Source organism: Pipistrellus hanaki (assembly GCF_964339955.1).
Source record: "Pipistrellus hanaki genome assembly, chromosome: 7".
In the NCBI taxonomy this organism is placed as follows: domain Eukaryota; kingdom Metazoa; phylum Chordata; class Mammalia; order Chiroptera; family Vespertilionidae; genus Pipistrellus; species Pipistrellus hanaki.
The window spans coordinates 53660292-53685377 of NC_140509.1; the positions used below are offsets into that span (position 1 = coordinate 53660292).

Below are 25086 nucleotides of genomic sequence, written 5' to 3' on the forward strand. Positions count from 1 at the left end.
TTTATTTTTAAAAAAATATATTTTGTTGATTTTTTACAGAATGGAAGAGAGAGGGATAGAGAGTTAGAAACATCGATGAGAGAGAATCATCGATCAGCTGCCTCTTGCACAACCCCTACTGGGGATGTGCCCGCAACCCAGGTACATGCCCTTGACCGGAATTGAACCCGGGACCTTTCAGTTCGCAGGCCGACGCTCTATCCACTGAGCTAAACCAGTTTTGGCTTGAGTTGCTTTTTAAACAGTAGTAATACATTTGTACATACCTATTCACATGACAACAAAGTATGTTTATAAAAGAGGCTGCTTGGGATTAAAGGTCTGGTTCATGGTCACAGAAAAAAGAAGGCAAACTAGCCCTAGCTGGTTTGGCTCAGTGGATAGAGTGTCAATCTGTGGATTGAAGGGTCCCAGGTTTGACTCTGGTCAAGGGCACATGCCTGGGTTGAGGACTCGATCCCCAGTAGGGGGCATGCAGGAGGCAGTCAATCAATGATTCTCTCTCATCATTGATATTTCTATCTCTTTCTCCCTACCCCTTCCTCTCTGAAATCAATCTATCCATATATATAAAAGGCTAAGTGACCTATCATCCATCTGTCTGACCAACTGCCCGGCCAGTACATATGACACATACTGGCAATTTAAAAATAAATGCTGACTTGCGCATGCAAAATACATATAAAGCTCTTGCTGGCACCAATCGCATGCATGTTTTAATTTTATAATACTATTTTGACATGTAATTTTTTGCAGTCATGTAATTACTGCATAAATCTTTCTTCTAATTAATTTCCTTTCAACGTGCAGAAGTCGTGCACTGAGTCACTAGTAAAAAAAAAAAAAAAATTAAAAAAAAAAAAGCAAACGAATTGACCTAGGAAAATGTCCAAGTCCCAATTAGAATCTGCCAAGCCAAACTTCTATCTTTCATATTATCAGAAGAGTTCAGAAAACTAAGGAACTAACTACCTGTTGAATAAAAAGTACTTTAAAGAAAGTATGCAAATATTTCCTGTTCTCATGCTTTCTACATCAGATTTATACTTTGAGCCACTATATTTATAAATACAGCATAAATTTGAGTTTGATAAGAGACCAGATCTCTTTAATGCCACATTAAACTATTAAATTTTTAAAAAAATTGATTTCAGAGAGAAGAGGGAAAAATAGAAACATCCACGATGAGAGAGAATCATTGGTCAGCTGCCTCTTGTACGGCCCCTACTGGGGATTGAGCCTGTAACTGGACATGTGCCCTGGCCAGAAACAGAACTGTGACCTCCTTCTGAGATCACAGCTGAGATGACTAATGACCTGCCTTAGCACCAACCAATCAGTGGAGACCATGTCCTGGAAAGCTGATAAATATTCCATTGAGATCCTCCCCTGAAATACCCACCTTTTGAGAGTAGATAAAAACCTTTAAAAGGAAGAACCCTATGTGGCTAGTTCATGGGTTGATGCTCAACCACTGAGTCCCAACGGCTGGGCACATTAAATCATTTTAAATGTTTGATTTGAATTGTCCCTTTCAGCTATTTTGAAAAGCTAAACAAATGCCATAAAAGTTTATTAGCCTTATTTAAAAAAAAAAAAGTAAAGTTCAAGAAATTTTCAATAAAGACCTTGTAAATTTAGGGATAAGAAGAAAGCAATGGAGAAAATAGAGTCTAATATTTCCTGGGAGCTATGTAATCATACCTAATTATTACATTAGCTCTCAAAAAATTCAATTATTATTATTCCCATTTCATAAGTAAGGAGACTTATAGACTGTAGTTTGACCAAGATTGGACATTAATAAGTGGCAGAGATGGGTCTCAGATATATATAGCAACTGGATTCTGCTTTGCTTAATACATAATAGAAATACACGCAAAATATCTTTTACAGTTTGAAAAGAAGATTGTATTTAGGAGTGACAAGTTTCATCTATGTATCAAAAAGCATTTTAGCCTGGATGGCGTGGCTCAGTGGTTGAACGTCAAACCATGCACCGAAAGACTGCAAGTTCATTTCCAGATCAGGGCACATGACCGGGTTTCAGGCTCAATTCCCAGTAGGGGCAGTGCCGGAGGCAGCCAATAGATGTCTCTCACGGATGTTTCTCTCTCTCCCTCTTCTTTCTTCTTGCTCTGAAATACTTTGTTTTTTAAAAAATATTTTAGCCCTAGCAGGTTTGGCTCAGTGGATAGAACGTCAGCCTGCAGACTGAAGAGTCCTAGGTTCGATTCTGGTCAAGGGCACATGCCTGGGTTTTGGGCTTGAGGCAGGAAGCAGCCAGTCAATGATTTTCTCTCATCATTGAAGTTTCTATCCCTCTTTCCCTCTCCCTTCCTCTCTGAATCAATAAAGATATATTCGGGGGGGGGGGGGGGGGAAGTATTTTAAACCTGTAAACCCAGTCTTTAATAATATCCATTAGAGAAATTCAAAATTCTAGAGTATATAAGTAACAAGATTACATAGCAGATATCATATTTATTTATTTATTTTTTAGGAACCCTAAGGAAGGAAAAAGAATGAAGTGATTTGTTCTGACTTAATAATTCAATCACATTGGAGATAGTAAAGTTCTATTTTTTAAAAGTGTTTCTATACAATAAATAAAGCTATTAAAATTTTATTCATAAATTAAAGAGAAGGGTTTACAGGGAATTAAAAAATCAGGAATTCTTTGGTCTAGTCCCAGCAAGCCCCTTCCTGCCTTACCCACTCAGCAGTTCTTACTGAGATGTATGGCAATTACCATGCTGAAGAGTGGTCATGATGAAGGGAAGACTATTTTACAGCATAAACCCTTCAGCAGTGGTATCCTTGGGATGGGGGAAGCTTCTAACAGCTAGAGGGCAGCAGACAGTCTTCAGATGGGTTGCACAGGAGAAGCAGTAGGGAACACTAATTCTTTGAGATGTACAAACTGAACAGCACCAAGAAGGAACTTGGCTTGCTTTGAAATGCTGTGTATGCTGATGCTTGACATACCGTGTAAAAGTAGATGCAGTTCAATTGATTTTGTGTGTGTGTGTGTGTGTGTGTGTGTGTATGCCTGTGTGTGTATGCTTACTACATGACAGATGCTGTGGATATGCCTAGGAGTAATGCCTAATTACATCTTATAATTAGGCATTAATTAGGTATTACTCCATGACCTTTAGTAGAAGTTCGGCAGGGGAGAAACAATAAAGTTAGAAAGTAGTTTGGTATGTGAAAGAAGAGCTATGCTTACAGCACAGAGAAAGGAATGAATGGTTCTATAAAGGAAAGGTTTAAGAAGGCTGGAGATGGGGTGGGTAGCTAAATAATAAACTGAAATTAGCCAGAAATATAAGGTAGGGGATGACTTTGGGGCTGCTCACATAACATGATAGCTGGCGAGTGACCCAACAGAGAGTGAAAGCATGCCCCAAAATGAAGCGTCACAATCTCTTATAAACTGATCTTGGAAATGACACACCACCATTTCTGCTGTATGCTAGTGCTCACACAGATGGGCCCTGCACAATGTGGGAAGGGAACACACAAGGAATACCAGGCAGTGGGCTCACTGAGGGCCACTTTGGATGCTGGCTACAATAATGATGGAGTCTGTGATTAGAGCAGAGTCAATAGATCCGAACAGTTTAGTCTCTTAAAACATTCTGCAAGTAGTTTTATAGAAAGGTTCTTCTGATATACACAAGGACCAGCCAGGTTTGAGATTGTTTTGCCACTAAATAGAACTATTGTTTTATTTGTGATTTTAACAGGTAAAAAGTGGCATTTCACTTAAATATGGGCAGTCATCTAATTTACTAGCCATTTGTAATTTCCTCTATTTATTCATTTGTTAAAGATTACTGAGTATCTTCTATGTACAAGGCATTGTTCTAGGTGTGCATGCCAGTGAGCAAAACTAGTATCCTTGCACTCATAGTTCTTACAGTCTAGGTAGGGAAACTAGACAATCAGATACCCTCACAAACATACACACCTACAAACTGATACTTCCTATGGGGGAAATGAGCCTGAGTGAGGCTAGGGTTTTTTGTGGATGGTTTCTCTGAGGAAGGGACACTCGAACTAAATAAGAGATCTGTCATAAAGATGGAGAAGCATGTTCTAGGTTTTAAGGATTGCACATACAATGGAAAAAGGCATATCTGAGGAATCGGAGAAGGCTATTGGGGCTGATATGCAGACAGTGAGGGTGAGAATAACACAAGACAAGTCTGGAGGGACAGACTGGCATCAGACTATGGAGGGTTTTTTGGGTCACTTCCAGGATTTCGGCCTTTATCCCAAGAGGTATGGGATGTCTCTGGGGGTTGAAGTGGTAGCACAACAGCGTCAGATTAGCATTCTGAGATCCCTGGTAGTGTGAAGAAAAGACTAAAATATGGGAGGACTGTATACAGGGAGGTGAAGAAGGAAGTTATTGGAGTAGCTCAGCCAAGGGATGACAGAATCTTGAACCATGCAAAAGGGTAGGCACGGGTGAAACCAGGCTGCAGTTTATGCCCTGATGGTGGGGGAGTGATGGCATAAACAAGGTACTGCTCTTGATTACTTCTATACATTGAAAGCATATGTCCCTGCAAAGTTCATATGTTGAAGCCCGAAATGTCAGTGTGTTTATACATTTAGATTAAGGGAGTAATTAAGGTTAAATGAAGCGATAAGGGTGGGGTTCAGATCCAATGGGATTAGTGTCCTTATAAGAAGAAACACCAGAGAGTTGGCTCTGCTCTCTCTCCACCGTGTGAGCATATGGTGAGAAGGGGGCCATCTGTAAGCCAGGAAGAGCCCTCTCACCAGAAACTAAATTAACCAGAAGCTTCATCTTGGACTTTCAACCTCCAGAACCGTGACAAATCAATTTCTGTTGTTTAAGCCACATAGACTATGGTATTTTGTAATGGCAGCCTGAGCTGGCTAACAGAACTACCTTCTTATAAATCTTCGGATTCAATGAGTGATATTGTGCAAGTATATTTATACTTTCTTTGCAATATCTTTTTGCCATGGTCTTAACAACCATCCTATTAACATATTGCCTTAAAATTTGTTCTGGTTATCTATCTCTGGGTAACAAGCCACCTCAAAACTTAGTGGCATCATTACATTTTATTCTGCTCACAGATTCTGTGGGCCAGACATTCAGAAAGGGAACAGAAAGAAATGGCTGCCTCTGTGTTGTGATACCTGGGTCCTCATTCGGGGAGACCTGAGAAGGGCTGGAGCTGGCTCAACGGAGTTACCAGAGACCCACTTCCAATAAGATGGCTTATTCACACACACATATCAATCAGGTCCCCCTGAGCTGGTGATTGACACACCTTCCCAGGGCCCCTCCACTCGGTTTCTCATAGCGTGGTGGTTATGTTCTGAGAGGGAGCGTTTAATGACAGTGAGTGCTCAAAATACCTTTTTGTGGCCCAGCCTGGGAAGTCAGATAGTATCACTTCTACCACACTTTGTTGAGAGAAAAATCTCAATATCACACTGAGATTCAAGGGAAAGGGACACAGATCCTCACTTGATCGAAGGTGATGAGAGGAACGTTAAAAAATTAGTGATTTAATTTTAAATAACTACACTCTACTTTTGAAGAGAATACTCAGGAGACAACTTTCTCTGGTCCTTCCAAGTTATGCTCTGGCAAAACAGGAGGTGGATGGAATAAGACAACTACAGGGGTAAGGCTGGAGAGGGGCAGTTATTAAGGTTTCCTATCAGACCCCTAGGTTTCCAATCTGAGAACCTGGATGAATGATGGTACTCATTGTGAAGATAGAGAACAATGGAATAGGTTTGAAGGGGAAGAGCATATATCTGGTCTTAATATGTATTGAGTCTCAGATGCTTGTGATACCCCTGAGTGGAAATACTGAGTAAGCAGCAAAATATCTGGCTCTACATCTCAATAATCTGGGATGGAGATATAAATTGGGATTCACTGGCATACACAGACAGTAATTGAAGGCTTAGGCTTCATTTTCTGAATGGTCTATTCTTGTCCTGGGATCAGAATGGCATTCTATTAAACAATTTACATGCTTAACAGTAATGCTTCATCTCTCTGGCAAATAAAGTCCTTTTAAGATGTTTTGTTGTGATACAGTCAATGAGTGACCTCGAGTACTCCTAAATGGTATATAAATTCAATTTAACATTTAACAAATAAAAACATTCACCAACCAGACCCACTCGAAACTTGAGGGTCTACTAATTCAAAAGGGCCATTATATGTACTAAGCTTATTCACCAATAGTTTTTCTGCCTTCTCATATCTATACTTATCTTCACTTTACCACCTTTGCAGATCTACTAGTAACTTAATACTCCTGTATTTGATTTCTAATATGTTCCCTTCACAATACATTTGCTGCTTTTCCTTTAAATAAAAACATTTTTTTGGATTAAAAAATGTATACAGTATTATTATTATTTTTTTTTAATAATAAATCACTTATTTTTATTTGATTTTTTACAGAGAGGAAGAGAGAGAAATAGAGAATTAGGAAACATCAATCAGCTGCCTCCTGCACACCCCACACTGGGGATGTGTCCGCAACCAAGGTACATGCCCTTGACCGGAATCGAACCCGGGACCTTTCAGTCCACAGGCTGATGCTCTATTCACTGAGCCAAACCGGTTTCGGCCGGTATTAATTTTTAAATGTGGTGGGCACTAGATGTTTTATTTTATTATTAAGCTATATTTATGTATAAATATATTTATTTATGCTTGATCTATCGCTGGGTAACAAGCCACCTCATTTTAAAACAAATCACATTCAATTGCCTTTAAATCTGAATAAATTCAACATTTTTATTTGCAATGAATGACTTAAGACTGTGCCAACTTTATGAAAAAAATAGTTGTTAGTAAAATTATAGGTATTTATTACCAAAGTCTTGAATATGTGAGTGATGTAAGTTTGAACAGAGGCCCAGCAAACAATAAGCATGACATGGCATGTTTTACTAGCTTTTGAATACATGCCTTGGTACAGTGTGAGGGACATGTTATGAGTAAAAGCATCAGCGAAAGACCTACATTAGTACCTATTTTTGCTAACTGACAGAAATCCGAAGAGAATTTTTGCTTTTGCAGAAGAAGGCAAAAAGTGTAAAGAGTGTTTAGCGTTTGTTTTGCAGTGAGCCATCATAGAGGTAGTGCATACCCTGAGCAGCAAGAGTGGCAGCACCAAGCTATTACTCTGGGAACTACACGCAGAAACTCAGCATCAAGTCGCCATAGCTTTGAACTGTGTCTGAGCATCTGAGCCTCATCTTAATTGATTTTATTTGTCCATTAGCAAGAATTGTGGTCTGAAGTATCAGAAAGCCCAAGAGAGCTTGTAAGGGTGTACATTTTGTGCAAAAATGGATGTAATTAATAATTTCAATTATGGTAGATGCGATAAAGACACTGTGCAAGAGTTGAACGTGCCTGTGTCTGCCATTCGCTCTTTTTACATGCAGAGAGAAAGATTCTTAAATGCAACCAAAGTTACTACTGGTTATGCTAGTAGCAAAGGGGCTCTTTTAGTTAGTATCCAGTAATAGATAAAATAGAAAGTCTATTGCCCGAGTGAACTGATGGGTGTACAAAGTATTGTGTTCTGGTAAATTCTTTATACTTAAGGAGAAATTGGTCAGTCTTTTTTATAAGCTGAAACAGAAAGCACTGGATGAGGATGGTGATGAAAGTGTTGCAAAAGTGGAATTTACAGGTAGTTCTGGGGGGTTTGATTGTTTTTTGAAGTGAGGGCAGTTTCATAGCTTAAGGTTACTGGAAAGGGTGCTTCAGCTGTTACTGAAGTTGCGGAGAAGTTCCCAGAAGAACTTAAGAAAATAATTACAGGAGACGGTTATTTGTATAAACAAGTTTTTAACTGTGACAAAACTAAAATTTATTGGAAAAAACTGCTAAGCAAGACATTTATTTTGATAGAAGAAAATCAGGCTAAGAAGAACAAGTTTACCCTAATGCTTATTATTAATGTTTCTGGTGATGCTTTCCTTAAGTCTCTACTAATATACCATTCAGAAAATCTGAGGGCAACTTACAGGTATTGATAAGAAGAAATAAATAACATAAATAGCCCGTTAGTTTTTAAAACAATTGAATTGGTAGTTAAAAAAAAAAAAAAAAAAAGTCCCCACAAAGCAAGGCTCAGATGGCTTCACTTGTGAACTATATTAAATGTTTAAAGAAGAAATAGTACTAATTCTACACAAATGCTTCTAAAAAATTAAAAAGAGGAAAATACCCAATTTATTTTGAGGCTGGCATTATTGATTAGATTCCTAGAAAGGAAACAGGAGTGGGTGGGAAATAAATAATAAAAGAGTGTGTTGAGCCGAAACTGGTTTGGCTCAGTGGTAGAGCGTTGGTCTGCGGACTGAAAGGTCCTAGTTTCGATTCCGGTCAAGGGCATGTACGTTGGTTGCGGGCACATCCTCGGTGGGGGGTTGCAGGAGGCGGCTGGTCGATGTTTCTCTCTCATCGACGTTTCTATCTCTCTATCCCTCTCCCTTCCTCTCTGTAAAAAATCAATAATATATATATAAAACATACATATATGTTGAGGTCCCGCAGCTTTGATGATTTATTAGGAGCATTCACAGGACTCAGAATATAGTTAGACTCACAGCTACGGCTTATCGCAGCAAAAGGATACAAAGCAAAACCAGCAAAGGAAAAAGGATGAAGTCTGGAGGAAACCAGGTGCAAGTTTCCAAGAATCTTTCTTCTACCAGTGGAGTCACACAGGATGTGTTTAATTTCTCCCAGAATTAACACATGTGAATGAACATATGTGATAACACATATGAAATGTGTTAGCTGCCATGGAAATTCATCGCAGACTCAGTGCTCAGGAATTTTTGTTGGGGTTGGTCATGCAGGTATCCTCTGCCAACAGGTGCCAAAATCTCAGTCTTTAGGTGTTCGGCATAAACCACACTGTCTGTAAAAACACTGCCGGCGAAAACACTCCTAAAATTTAGGTTCCCAGATGCCAGTCAATGGTCAACCTTACAAATAAACTTTTCTAAGGATAGTAAAATCCTTTTCTGCACAAGGGTTTGCAATATGAATATAATGCAAATTTTCATATGCAATATGAAAAAATTATTACTTTCTGATTAAAAAAAATCTCACTTTCAGAATTTTTTATATTCAGAATGTTAATCACAGTATTGTTTCTATTAGTTAAAAAAAGGTAAACAAGTATCCAAAAATTGTGCAATGGCTTAGTAAATTATAGAATAGTAGTATAAAGCAATATTAAGTAGCCATTAAAATTATATTTCTTTTAAAAAATATTTTTATTGATTTCAGAGATGGAGGGATTGGGAAAAAGAGATAGAACCATCAATGATGGGAGAGAATCATTGGTTGGTTGCCTCCTGCATGCCCTACATCTGGGATTAGCCCTCAATCCAGGCATATGCCTTGATCAGGAACTGAACTGTGAACTCCTGATTCATAGGTTGATGCTCAACCACTGAGCCACACTGGCCAGGCAAAATTATATTTTTGAGGAACAAAAATGATTATTCTAGGGAGTAAATCAGCATAAATCAGTACACACACACAACACACACACACACACACACACACACACACACATCTATATAATAAAAGCCTAAGCAACCTTTATAGCAGAATGACCAGAACGAGCCGAATCCAGTTTGGCTCAGTGGATAGAACGTCGGCCTGAGGACTGAAAGGTCCCGGGTTCGATTCCGGTCAAAGGCATGTACCTTGGTTGTGGGCACATCTCCAGTGGGAGGTGTGCAAGAGGCAGCTGATCGATGATTCTCTCTCATCGATGTTTCTAACTCTCTGTCTCTCTCTCTTCCTCTCTGTAAAAAATCAATAAAATATATTAAAAAAAAAAAAAAAGAAGTCTGTCTATCATTAAAAAAAACCAACCAAACAAAAAAAAAACCAGAACGACCAGAACGACTGGTTGCTATGATACTCACTGACCACCAGGGGGAAGACGTTCAACGCAGGAGCTGACCCCTGATGGTCAGTGCACTCCCACAGTGTGTGTGTGTGCCGCTCTGCCAGAAGCTGGACTCATGGCTGGTGAGTGCAGCGGCAGTGGCAGTGGCGGGTGGCAGCCTCTCCTGCCTCCAGGCAGCACTAAGGAGCAGAAAGCCAAGCGGTAAGGAACAGTGAGCAGGCGGGTGGTAAGGAGCAAGGGGTCCTGGACTGTGAGAGGATGCAGGCCGGGTTCAAGATCATTATGTTTTAAAATATTTTAGATATAAAGGTTTGTGGAGACAAAGCAAAGATTTTTGCTAAAGTGTTAAATAGTGTGTACAGTGAGTAATATATGAGTACAATGTATAAGGCAGCTTGATTCTCAGAATGGCAAACAACCATTTAAAATGCACTTTTTCTATTTAATATGCTTCTTTCTTCAATTAGCTAACATTGAAAAAATAGTAAAGAGGGGAGATTTTATAAACATCAAAGAAAGTACATTAACTAATTTTTGTTGTAAGGAAGAAATGATTCACAAACTAGCAAATCTAAAACAAAAATGCTTCTTTTTGATAGCTAGAACAAAGGATGAATTTCCTAAGTTACTTTGAATGTTACATGATCACAATTTACCTACAATCTGTATTACTAAAACAAGTCACATACATTTTTGAAGTTTTAGGGAGGGTTGGATAATTACACCACAAACTTCTAGAGTAGGTGATTTCCAACGTATTCCGTTCCAATTCCCTTCCATGTGCTTTAACACATCTCCTTCATTACTCAGACACTGCTCTACAGAAAGCTATTTTTGTATTGCCAGATAGATTCTCCAGCAGGGCATCAAGTACCAGCTGTATAGAAACAGACCACTATTTATCCTCTTATCCCTAGACAGATGAAGTGGCTTGCAGCTTATTTTAAATCACAAAGCAATTATTTTGTGACTGAATTGGCCCAAGGCTGGGGAGGTTGTGCAACTCACTTCCCACATGACCTCCACTTGTGGGGCTTCCAGGTCCCGCCAGAACAGGAAAACCTTGAGGCACTCCATGTGGGGCAGTGCGCTCTTTGTCTCTGAATTGGTTCCTGGGCCAAGTCAGAAAAACCAAATTCTAAAAAGCCATTTCAATGGCAAGTACACTTAAAGAGGGGGTGGGTAGGTGGCTGGGGGGAGGGGGGGGTGGAGAGACCAGAACTTTTCTGGTTAGGTAGAGAACGTGGTTAACCTAAATTGAACATGGGGCATAAATGTAGGCAACAAAAAACACTCAACCGTGGTTGAGCGTTCACCTGTGAACCAGGAGGTCTGGTTCGATTCCAACTCATGGACATGCCCAGGTTGCAGGCTTGATCCCCAGTGTGGGGCAAGCATGCAGGAGGCAGCCAATCAATGGTTCTCTCTCATCATTGATGTTTCTCTTTATCACTCTCCCTTCCTCTCTGAAACCAATAAAAATATATTTAAAAAACACACACACAAAAAAAAAAACAAAACCCCACACCTACGGCCTCAGTTTAGCTAAGCAATTTTTTGCAATATATCTATATATCTATCTATATATCTATATATCTATATATCTATATATCTATATATCTATCTATCTATCTATATATATCTATATCTATCTATCTATCTATATAAAAATATAAATTTTTTTTTTTTTTTAAAGAAATGTGTCTGAGGAGGTGGTGGGGAAAGAGGGCAGATGAACAAACTATTACTATAGTTTCTTCTGAGTAAAACCTACTCACTAATCAAAGTCAGCAACTGCTGCTTGCTACATGGTAGTTCATATATGATCAATAGTCCTTCAAAGACTTTTTTCTGCTTCATCTTTTCTTCTTTCCAGGAATAAATAGATTATATGTGACTTGGAGTAAAAAAAACCTGGGTTCAGATCATGTCCCTGTCAAAATATGCATTAACAATTTCCAGGCACTATACTTTCCTGCCATTTGTCACTTCTGAATTTTAGGCTTTACCTCTATGAAGTGGGTACACCAACAAATGTCCCCCTTTCATAGATGATTGTGTAGAAAAAAGTATAAGCAAACTGTAAAGTGCTATCTAAGCATTTGTTATTGTTGTTGCTATTAGGTCTTCCAGACATATAGAAAGTACTCAACAAATGTTCACAAACTTATTAATGAATTGGGCTAATTATAGTGGGCAAATGGCAATAGTGGCTAAATCATGAACCTTTAAACCAATAACAGTTTCACTTCAAATTTAATGGATATTTAACTGTAAAATATTAATATTTTACATAAAACTAAGTTGAATGCCTTGAAAATATCCCAGGGGAAAACAATGCCTTGACTGCCAAAAGAGGTCGCTGTATTCATCATATAAAGGTGAATCCCAGCTATGGCAGATAGATACTAGCAAAGCTGGTTTCATTAAGGTATAGAGCCAGGAGAATGACAGGTTAGGAGCATGACTCAGGAGTTTAAATCTCAACTAACAAGTTGTGTGACGGTAGACAAATTACTTAATCTTTTCTAAATCTCAGTTTTCACATACATTAAAAGAGAAATGCAGTAGCATAGACTAGTACGATTTCTGTGAAGATTAAGTGTAAAAACATAGGTGAATACTTACCATAGTGATGCCTGGTTAGCTATCGATCTTCATCAGACTCTCTACAGGATGACTTTCTTTGAGTAAAACTAAACCAGGAGTCCTCCATTTTACAATCTACTATTCACCTTTAGCCATGGTGAATCATGCTATGTCTTTGACAATCACAGCAAAGGGGGATCACTGTGGTCATATATCCTGCCAGGTCTTCACATAACACTATGCTGCTTGGGAGATCTTATATATGCTTACTGGGAACTGTAGTTTCCTGAACTGAATATTAGCAGACGTCCAAAGTATAATTCTTCACATTTCACTTACCACTCTCTGAACCATACAGACTCCCTGGGTTATACTTTTAAATTTCTTATCCAAGTTGCTAATGTTCTATGTTTCACTTCCAATAAAATTTATCTTTCTTTTTTCAAATGGAAATGTCAAAAAGCTCAAGATGTGCATACATGCATACTTTTTCTCATTTGCAGTGAGTGAAATCTTGTTAATACAGAAGCTAAAGAAGCTAGGATAGTGAAACACTATGATAGGAACTCCTTATAATAGTATGTACCATGTTAAATGATGATGGTGATCAATGAAGCAATTGCTTCACATTTAATATCCTACTGAAACGTATTAACTGCATTAAAGAAAGAACCTACCCCTTCTTGAGATGTCCTGTCAAATGAATCAAAAACCTTAATTCTAGATCTATAGAATTTATCAAAATAACCCAACTGTGCAACCACTGAAATTCTTATCATAGACAATTTAATAATGCAGTAAATTCTGGATCTTGGATATAAAAGCCATTCCTCCTTCACGCCCTCAACAGTCATCTTCTTGAAATTACACCTACTCCTCTGGGGCTGGGAAGGACCCTCCTCTGGGGCAAAGCTGGGCCCAGTCACCTCAGCACGAGCTGTCCCTTCCAGTCTGCTTGTCTGTGACAGTGCTACCTGCCAGCAGCATCCTCGTGTCTACTGGGCTGCTGCAGATTGAACAGACTGTGAATCCAGCTAGGGGATAAGAGGTTGTTTTAATTGGCTAAATCTGTGATGTACTAAGCGTATGGCCATGAATTTGTAGCCAAAACACTAATCTAAAAAAAATGTCATGTGCAATTAAAACAGAAAACAAAAATGACATTTTCACTCATCAATTTTAGTTTTGCCACAAGGGTTTTTAAACTAACATTTTACAATGACTACCGAATCCTTACCTTTGCCGAAGTAGAATTTTCATGGTATACTCCTTGCACCAAGTCCCTGAGAGCACTTGCTAAAAGTTCCACAACCTAGAAAAAAAGATAAAAAATTAAAAGAAACCGTTTTAAAAATTTATCTGCATTTTTACCTCAGAAGGCCTCAGAAGGCTTAGAAGCAAGGCAGTATTTGTGTTTGATAGAGAAAAAAACAGAGTTATGTGCAAAGATTCTGGCAAGTGGCATTGCCCACCTGGATAGTAAGCTGTGATCCAATTTTTTTTCCAGTCATAAGTTAAGCAAAAAATCTTGTAAGCACAGCATTTAACTAATATACATGAAAATCCAGTAATTGCCATTTTGAACATAAAATTAAATTTTATGTGACTAATGAAATCTAAACCCAATTTATTTTCTGTATGTTTATTTCTGTCAGGTGGATACTTTTTCAATATAACCATTCTGGGAGCCATTACAATGCTAATAGTCATACTTAATATAGAAAGGAAAGCAAATGCAAAAAAATAGTTAACCTTTCCAATGTGTTCATTTTGTTGTATTTAAAATGCACTATGGATATATTCAGTGTAGGGACTCTGGGTCAAACATACCTTATTTTCAAACCTGAAAATTTTTACAGAAACATTATATTTGAAATCGTATTCATTAAAACGTATTACTTTCAAGGTTCAGGCTATTTTTTAAAAAACCACACACACAAACAAGCAAAATCAAAAGCCTTGAACTTGTTCCAGAATGTAACACAAGCAGAAAACAGTAAATTGTCTCTGTGGAACTACTGTACAATTTAGAGTTGTTTGCATAAACCATCTTAATTCAAAAGGATAAAATAGTGCTATTTATTATAATGATCATAGCAGCCATTTCAAACAAAAATTCCTCAAGGGAACCCTATCCCCTTCTTATGAAGTCTTACTATCTTGTATATTTAGCTTCCAATATTATGCAGTTGTGTATCTGATTATCACTCTTTGTTTCCTAAAATTTAGCTCAGTTTTGATTGAATTAAAGGATTTTGTTTCAGCTTTTATCATTCTTGTAACTGAAGACGTTTTTAAACCAAAGGATACAGATCCAAACATCAAGTTATTTCAATTTCAGGTACCCTGGATTTAATAAACATTTTCTTTGAGGCAAATTATATTAATTTGTAGAAAGATTTGCTTTACAATCTTAACACGTGAGCACTTACCTCCAAATTTTTATTTACATATATACTGTATAACACATACAAGGCTGCTGCTATAGAAATTTTGCTCATTAAAAGCATGTCTTTTTCTAGCTCTGCAAATAGGTTAATTTGTAAGACCTATACAAAAAATTTTTTCTTTTTTTTTAAATCGCATTGCCCTTTAAGTAACCAAATACTTAAGAAATATTGTAGCAATATGAGCTGCAGAGGAACTGGAAGGACAATGATCCTACAGTGTTACCAGATGTGTTGAGTTATTTAAGTGGGGAAAAGAGAAAAATGAATGGATTTTTTTCCCCCTGAAGGTATCAGATAAGCCCTATTCCCAAATCCAGGAGGATTGAGTATCGCCAATAGGTCTATGAAAGACTGTAACTAAATGCACAGCCTCAGATTGGATTACAGTTTATACAAGCAACATCCCAAGATCCTCCTGATGGCTGGACACATAATACAGACCACTCACTCGCTAAGAAATGTTATGGTTTTGAAACAGTTTGAGCTCTGAGACCAGTGCTGGTAAAGAGAAGAGGGATTTACAAAGAGAAAGTCTGACACTAAATGTCAAAATGACGGTATGAACTTTTGACAAAGAATCTGGATCTGTATTTCTTTACTTTCCTAAAATTCCAGACAAGGCAGACCTGTACTTACAAATTCATAATCTGTAAATGACCTACACTTCCAAATGGCCATACTTACTTGGACAGAATATACCTTCATAGCCAATGACATTCATCAAGGTACAAACTTTGGGCTATTGTGGGTTAACAAGTCCAGGAAGATAAGAGGTTACGAATAGCTTAAGGGAATTGAATGTGGCCCAGGCAAGGGTGACGTACTCAGTGCACACATAAATCTCTTTTCATTGCCTAAAATGTTTATTTATTTTTTAAAAATATATTTTTATTGATTTCAGAGAGAAAGTGAGAGGGAGATAGAAACATCAATGATGAGAGAGACTCATTGATTGGCTACCTCCTGCACAATCCCCAGGGGATCAAGCCTGCAACCTGGGCATGGGCCCTTGACTGAAACTGAACCCAGGACTCTTTAGTCTGCAGGCCAAGGCTCTATTCACTGAGCCAAATCAGCTAGGGCTGAAATGTTTACTTTTAGTTATCAAAGAGAGATTGTTTACGTATCATCCTCCTCTAAAATTGCAAATATTTATAGGAAGACTTCAGGGCTACCAGCTACACTACTTTAACAAAACTTATCTTTTCTTTATTATACTAGGGGCCCGGTGCACAAAATTAATGCACTGGGGTGGGTGGGTGGAAGGTGTCCCTCAGCCCAGCTTTAGATAAGAGCAACCATGAGAAACAGTGAAGGACTTCTGTATCTCAAGTCCAAGGGGCCAAGCAAACACTTTCTGAAGAAGATAGTTGAAAAGAGCCTGGATGTTAGCCACCCTCAGAAGCTCATCAGATTAGACTGGAATGACACAGAGCAGGTGAGAAGCCACAGGCTCTACATTCTACTTCAAAGCCTTACTACTTATTCATTGTGAGATCTGGGGCAAATCAATGAATTTCTCTAAGCTTTAGTTTTCTTCAACTATAAGACAAGGAATGTTGCAGAACATAATTCCTTAAAGTCCCTTCCAGTTCTAAGGTTCTGAGCTTCTATAAATGTATATCTTAGTATTTATAATTAGGCATATAAATGTAAAAACTACTTTTATGATAATCTTTTCTTTTCTCAAGGACCTTTTCTTCTGTCTGAATTCTACTGATCATTTGTGAAACTTTTTGTAGCCAATCCCTCTTGGTTCCAGTACCTAGAATTAAAAAGAAACAATTTCCATTTTTTTAAAAACCATTCTGCCTGGTAGTCCACACCACCAGCAGTAAAAAAGTCCTACTTAGGTCAATTGCAGAGACTAGGTCTTGGCGGGCTCTAAGGCTTGGGAGTAATTCACACTTATCGGATTCAGATGACATCAGGTTTGAGTGTAAAACTGCATCAAACAAATAAAGGCACTAGTTGTCCACTTCATTTCCTTCTCTAGTGAGTAAATATGTAGAGCACTTAGAAAAGCATCTGGAACATAGTAAATCTCATTGAGTGTTAATTTATTAATCTCCTATACTTCTATATCATTACTCTATAGTCAATATAATATCTTGGATAGATGAAAGGCACAGTATAGAAACCAAGATTATAGTGTCTTTTATGTTGTGTGCCCAAACATTTTAGAAGTGGGTTTTAATTCAACAACAGAACGCACAAAGATACTATTTTAACCAAAACCAGAGATCTCTGTAATATTGATTTGTTGCATCCTGAAATAATTTCAGATTATATGACTGCCACTATCAATGTTATACAATTACTTTAGCAGTATAGAGAGTAAACAAAAAGGAGATTATTTTCTTCATTTGTGCATTTCTGGAGGTTGTAAAAATAGAATTGCTCACCTGTACATTCAAATGCAAAAATGCTTTTATCTCCAATTTGTGCCATATGTTTAAATTTGACTCTATAGCGATGTTGCACTTTATCCCCCAATCTTCTAACACCTTAGATTTCAGTGAGCCAGAAGAGGTAACCATTCACAGCATGCCACCTAATTTTTTGGCTTCCAGGAAGGTCATGCAGAAAAGTAAGTGAACAGTGTTCTTCCTTCCAACTGGTATTCTTAGGCAACTGTTGACCTTTCTCATTTCACTCCCTAACCTCTCACCAAAGAAAAGGACTAGGTAATAATCATATGCACTTACGGTAAACCTTAGCACACATATCTGATACAAATGACCTTTGAAATAAATTTCATAAACAGTTATTTTACAGGACAAATTTCACGGGAAATATATATATAATTGCTTCATTCTGTTTTGGCAAAGGGTAACTACAATTCAATGATTTTTTAAACCAAAAAATGAAAGTGATGCCTACCCTTACAAAAGGTGTTGTGATTATTATGCCCTGAACTATAATAAAATTCTCTTTATAAAAAATAGAAATTGAGAGAAGTAGTAAGAACACAACAATGACCAAAAAAATCCTCACATTGCCATACAAAGTTGTCTGTAACATTCTTACCAGGGGTAAAAAGCTGGTTACACAAAAGAATAGCATGATATGTATTTTTATAACAAAAATGAGGCCAATTTATGTGTTTATATATGTAGAGAAAAAAGTATAAAAGGAAAGATAATATTAATAATGGCAATGTGTAAGTGGTAAGATTCTCGATGATTTAAAAAAAAATATATGTTTATACTGACTTTTCAGAGAAAGGAAGGGAGAGAAAGAAAGAGAGAAGCATTGATTGGCTGCCTCCTGCACTCCCCCTACTGGGGATTAAGCCTGCAACCTGGGCTTGTACCTTGATTGGAATTGAACCGGTGACCTTTTGGTGCATGAGACAGTGTTCAACCAACTGAGCCATAACAGCCAGGGCTATTCAGGATGATTTTTTTTTTTTTTTTAAATTTCATGACCATTTATTTATTTATTTATTATTATTTTAATATATTTTATTGATATTTTACAGAGAGGAAGGGAGAGAGATAGAGAGATAGAAACGTCGATGAGAGAGAAATATCGACCAGCTGCCTCTTGCACACCCCCTACCGGGGATGTGCCCGCAACCAATGTATATGCCCTTGACCGGAATCGAACCTGGGACCCTTCAGTCCGCAGACCGATGCTCTACCACTGAGCCAAACCGGTTTCGGCCAGGATGACTTTTAATTAAAATATTTTTCTTCAACTTTTCTTAATTGCTTAAATTTACAACATATTACATTTCCTCCCTCTTTATTATACTCCTTTAATAATCAGGTAAAACAATAAACCTACTTCCATGGAGGGGGAGAACATGGGGAAGAATACCCTGCTTTTGGTCTCAGAGAGGCTTCATGCCGTGCTGTGTTCAAATTCACTTATGGAATATATCAATCAACAGTCCCTGGATTAGAAAAACAGGATCCACAGGCTGTTCTGCATTCTGTGTAGACAAGTTATTCCTTTCCCAATAAATGGGAGTAATGTCAACTAGTATTTGATAGGTGGAATAAACTCACCAGAGTTGTAGATGTTTAACTAGGAAACTGGAACACTTTGGTTTGAGCAGGACACCTATCCTAAATTAAAAGTAAAATGCAGCAAAATTTTTAGAAAAGATGTTAACTATAAACTAATGTGGCCCAATTAAAGCTAGCTAGCATAAGCTAGCTGAGCTGATGTAATAAGGCAGTAGAGTTTTATTTCACTTCGCGTAAAAAAGGTTGCTACATATGCAACACACTTGGTAGGTATATAAAAACTGTGGAGGCTATTACAGATTTATAATCTTCTTTCAAAAACTTGCACTGGAAAGGTTATTTTAATGATGGTTTTTACTCCAGTGTGGCATGACAAGACATGTGATCCATCACTCCATTTAGGTGGCAAATGAACACATGGTCCTCAGCCTTTACTACTTTCTACAGCTGCTAGCAAAGGAAACGGTCGTGTGTGCACGCATTTGCAGTGCTGATGGCATTAATTACAAGCAAATTTATTGCACTCCTCCACCACCCCCAGAACAAATAGTGCATAAAGCAGTAGCAAAGGAAAGTGCCCTTGGGGAAGAATTATTTCTCCTATACATCCTGGGAGGAATAAAAGAGGAATTTAATGTAAACATGTCCTTTTCAAAGAGCTTTGGCACTTGAGGGAATATTGTTAAGTTTTTTTTTTTAGTTTTTTTTTAAATACCCAAAACCTATATTGTCACTGAAGAAGTCTTACAGAAAAATATGTTTATAGATAAAGGATGCTGAACAGCCTGCTAATGATAACCGGAGCAGTTAGCAACACTCTCTAGTTCCTCTTCGTACAAATGAGGCACAAAGTATTTGAGGGATGCATTTAAAGAGGGGAAGAAGACACTACCAAGGTAAGATACAGAGGGAATGGCTAAGGAGTAGTGTGCACCTATAGAAAGACCAACAATAACCTCTAACATTTGTGAAGCACTTTATCATTGACAAACTGGGTTTACCCAAACTCCCTCCATCCACATGGATTCAGTCCTCAGTGCGCAGCCAGAGCTACCAGGCTGGCAAGCTCAATGGAGAAGCAACCTCGAAAGAACACGGGGAGCAGGAGCAGTGGCCAAATAAGGGGTGAAACTACTCACCCACCACCTGGGCACACACTACCCAGATGAGCCCTAATCTGCAGTGCTGATTAATATAAATGAGGGGCTTTAATACAGCCACCGATGAAGTCTATGAAAGAATGGCTTCTCCACTTCCTATCAGACAAAGACTAGATTTAATGAAGACAATGATGAAAGGTCTGTTGCCATAAACATACCACCAACTCACAGGAGTTCTGGAGGAAGCTTCTAACTTGGCTTTTTGAAGGGAGCCTTTTCAGTGCTGCCAAATGTGTAAGGCCGGGCTTATTTGTGGGAGGGATGGCAATCTGTTCTAGTGAGCTGGAAGTTCTTTCTGGCGAAGGGGGACGAGCAGAGAGGGAAATGGCACTACCAGTGGGACAGGTGCAGCAAAAACTAAGCAAATTGATAATCTTAATTTTTAATTTAGAACAGCTGATACACTGGTTTATAAACTAACTACTTGTAACATTTGTCAAAAAGGATTCAGGAAAATTTAGTGAACTAAAGAAAAGTATAAAATCATAACTGATAGAGCTTACAAGAAATGGGCCACAGGTTCAGAAAAATAGCTTGAATCTGAAGTGTTAAAATGTAATACCACTGGAGTACTCACTTAATAAACATTTGCTGATAGCCTACTATGTGCCCAGTACTGTAGTAACAAAAGCACTTATAGCCTTATATAGCCCATTAATTTGTGTTTGATCACTTAAAAGGTTAATACTTCATAGGTAAGCTTCATGTCCCCTGGCCAACTCAAATGAATTCTATGGGCCTCACTTTGCTTGTCTTGGTAAGAGGTGTCTGCTTTATCAACAGTAAGACTCATAATCAGAAATAATCAAATGTGCAGGTGTATGCATTTTTTATTCATAACGATTGTAAGGAATAGTTAATTAGCAAAAAAAAATGTGATGTTAGTCCAACAATTTGTTCACCTTTAGAGCGAAGGTACATAGTTTCTGGCCTTGTTTGTACTGAGCAATAACAAATAATCATTTACTTAAACAATGATTAGTTCCCTGGAAAGGTAGCAGATAATTTAAAATGTTTAAATCAAGATTAACTTCTCATAAGAAATAAAGGAGAAGATGATTTCTAGTAGGTTAAAAACTGGTTGGGCTAAGTATCGAGCCTAGCATTACTACAAAAAGTGTAAATAGCTGAGAAATGAATGCTTAGTCACGAAACAAACAAAGTAATTCTGACATTATCATACAACATGTTAAGTAACTAAATGTAAATAGAGGCAGGATGAAACAGAATCATCCCTGGGTACTAAAGGGTTTATTCTGCTAGGTGCATATCAATCTTGTTGGTTTATGTCATTGATGTACACTTTTAGCTTTGATCCAAGATTTATAAAAACAACTGGCTTAGACCACATTTGGACAAAGAGTTAAAAATTTCAGGATTTTTATGCGATTCACACTTATGTCTTGAAAATTCCAAGGATATAAAACTGTTTAGGGTAACACAAGTCTTTTTTCAGCTTGACCAGTTCCCTTTAAATTGGCCACACTAAAAGGCAGATGTTTGTAATTTAGAGACATCCCAAGGTTTGCTTCAAAGGCAGCTACAAAAAGAAAAACGTGATTCATATGCATTAAAACTCATGCATCTTGTCTAAGATTGTAATTGTGTTTCTTCCAAATACCTCCACAGCTCTCTAAAATGTGTGATTCAATGGAATTCTAAAAATAACTTGGCCCTACCGGTACTACATTCTAAAAATTCAGGTAATCTTTTTTTCCCTCCTTCAAAAATTCAGGTAGTAGAAACTTGAGACTGGTTGAACTGTACCCTTGAATCAAATATTGGATACCTTTGGGTTAGAAATTCTCCAGTTTATAAAGATATACAATTAGCTTTTTAAATTGGTACCTCCAATGCCTTCTTAGCACAATGCACACAAAAATTTTTGTTGAATAACCAATACTGTTCTAATATGTAAATTAGTTATATCAATCAGAACTATTTAAAGACAAATTTGCAGTTACCACTTCGTTTATCACTATTTTCAGAAATTTACATTTGCATATCACCTTATAGCTTTTAAAGTCTTGAACAAATGAAGCTGTGTAAGTTCCTCATCACAAATCTGCCATCAGGGAGAGTTTGTTAATTTAGGTTATTGCTTTAGATTGCTGGATTATGCATCTAAATATGCAGACCTCTGGCATTTATAAAAGACTTTGGGTTCTCTATTATATCTCTGATTTTTATAAACAATTTTTCTTGATTCTCTTTTATTCCTTTATATTTCATGCTGTTTTGCGGATCTGGTAATATTTTGTAAGTTTAGACCCTTTCCTACAACACTCAGAATTACAGAATATTGGAGCAAGAACATAGGGATGAAGATAATGCTGCCTTATTTTACAGATGAGAAAACTGAGAAAATAAGTTGCCTTTGCTTAATAGTTTTTTTTCTCTAAAATGTTTCCAAAGCCCCTACTGATGCTTGTATTAAAATATTCCAATATCTAAAAATTACTATTTATTTAAAATATAAATTCCAGGATCAGTAACTGCAACATTGCTGACAAAAGCTGTTGGCTTGTTAGTTTTCTGCTTTGGTTAAGCATGAGGGTTTTGGAGCCAAATGGCCTGGATTGAGACAGCATTGTTACATTTAGTAGCAGAGGACATTGTGAAGAAATTACCGGTACTTAACCCTTTCCTGTACTCCAGAAGGAGTCAAATGTATTTATTCATATAAAGCAATTACAACACTGCCTACTGTATAAGAACTCAAAAATATGTTAATATGCTTACATGTTTGGTAGTAATTCTAATAAATACTGAATATTCTACATGATGAGGTTCCTAATTTCATTTGTAAAGTGAGGTAATTAAGACATTAAACAGACTGGGAAGAAAAAAGATCTGAACCTGGAATTCTGAGAAGTAACATGAGTATCCAATGTTAAATGGAAAAAAAAAAAAAAAAGCCAGAGATAGGGATTAAGTCCACAGAATTCAACCTCAGGGCTCTTTCCACTTCTCTTAGCAGCTTTATATGGCATCTCTGAGGAGTATAAAATAGGTAAGTGCCTATATAGCTCAACACATTAGAAAACATAAGTGATCCACAAAGGTGGATCTGTAGCTGAAGCTGCTTAGTAAGGAAATAGGTAATCTGATATTCTAAAGAGGGAAACTGTCCTTTAAAAAACTGAAGACTGGACATACAGTATAGGTTTGGTGTTTACTGATGTCTGACTGACTGGCTATGCACAGTGAAAATGGTCCCAAAGACAATTAAGCCACATGAATAATAACAAACAATTTAATGCATTTTCCAAACGGCTTAAAATGAAACTTCTTTGTCAGAGCTATACTTTCCAACAAACTCACTTTAATGTTTTCACAGTTTACAATATCAGAATGACCTCAGGGTCAGGCATTTGTCGGTTAATGACCTGTTGGGCTAATGGCCTTCAGCTTTGCCTTGGGCACATAAGTCCTCCAGTAGGTCATTAGCTGCCAGAAAAGGGCTCTCCCGCAATCACTATCGCTAAATAAATAAAATTTGCTCCTGGGTTAAGGCCTCATAAGCCAACTTTAGCGTAGAGTGATTTTGTTGTTGTTGTTGAGAATTTACAACTCTAAGGATTTGGGAAAATGATGGAAATGCTAAAATCAAGATTACATCAATAAAACTTAGCTATACTAGTATGTGGCTAATAATGAAAAGCTGTCACACGGATCCTTTTGGATGTCCTTACATTTTATTTTGCCTACAGTGTTTGGTGCTCATACCACATTTACCCAATATACAAAGCTATAAATGGTGGTTAGGTTCCCAGGACAGCCCACAAAAGCTTAATTAATCCATACATTAGGAATACTATATACTTGTAATTAAAAATAGAATAGAAAACCATAATTATCTAATACCTGCAGTTAAACAAAATAGAAAAACCAAACCAAACAGGAACTGTTGTAAAAATGATCTTTAAATATTGATAGTTACAGGTAAGTTTGGTTTAATAAGAGGATCAGGAAACTGGTTCCATCTTATGCCTATTGCATTTCTAATTGTGTAGTTTTCCTTTTTCTGAACACAAGAGTATAACAAACTTTATTCTGATGTTTTAAAATTCCACATAAAGTTTCTTGTCTTATTTTTCCTCTTGAAAGGAGAAGGTAAAAGATGGATTGTGATTTTTCTGAAAAATAGGTAATAGAAGGAATGAAAAACTGGAAGAAAAGAACTGAAATCAACTGAGTTGTGAACTGTAAGAATCAAAGAAAGGCACTGTGTATAAATCTACTGGGTGAAGAAAGGATGGGCGAAAAAGACATGAATGAGGTGAGGTTGCTGAGGATACAGAGGAAGGAATGAGCTGTTTATCTGCCCCGTACTTTTGTAAACTTCTAACTCAGGAAAATCATTAGAGTAAAATCCTTGAGTACAATCATTAGAAAGGCAAAAGAAGAGCACTGAATAACTCAAGCTGGAAAAGACTTTTGGTTTTGGATAAATAGAATTTGTGTCAGGAAAGTGAAGGGGTGGGGGAATGGTTTAATTAATTTTGTTTCTGGAAAGTAGAAAAAGGAATTTAGAAAAAATTGAGGTTGCTAAATGTACTATAAAATTGCTATAATCAATATATTTCTATATCTCATGGCCAACTATGGGATGGGGTTCAACTCCACCAATATCTTCACAGGACTTATTTTTGTTGAACACAGACTTTTTTTTTTTTTTTTTTTTAAAGAGTGTCTATGAATGTTAGGCATATAGAAAAAATGCTTTTCTTGCTCTTCTTCCTTGTTATCTATCTTTGACACAGACACTCAGAGAAGTATCCATATCCAAGACATTTGACCTGCCTATGCCTTGTTTCATTATTTTATGGTACCAAAAGGGCAAAGTTTAAGGTTTTAATGAGATAAATTTAAAAATACAATATTTTGTCTTATACTTCTCAAACACTAATTCCTTAGCACTTCCACTTTAAAGATC

General features: G+C 37.2%; 1 protein-coding gene across 1 annotated transcript in view; it reads right to left on the reverse strand.

Annotated features, from left to right (window-relative positions):
- PDSS2 (decaprenyl diphosphate synthase subunit 2) overlaps window positions 1-25086 on the reverse strand; it is a 173846-nt gene that overhangs the window by 43901 nt on the left and 104859 nt on the right. Inside the window, exon 4 of the mRNA XM_084890546.1 lies at window positions 13798-13872. Coding sequence (XP_084746672.1) covers window positions 13798-13872 — 75 coding nt within the window. The remainder of the gene's footprint in view (window positions 1-13797; window positions 13873-25086) is intronic.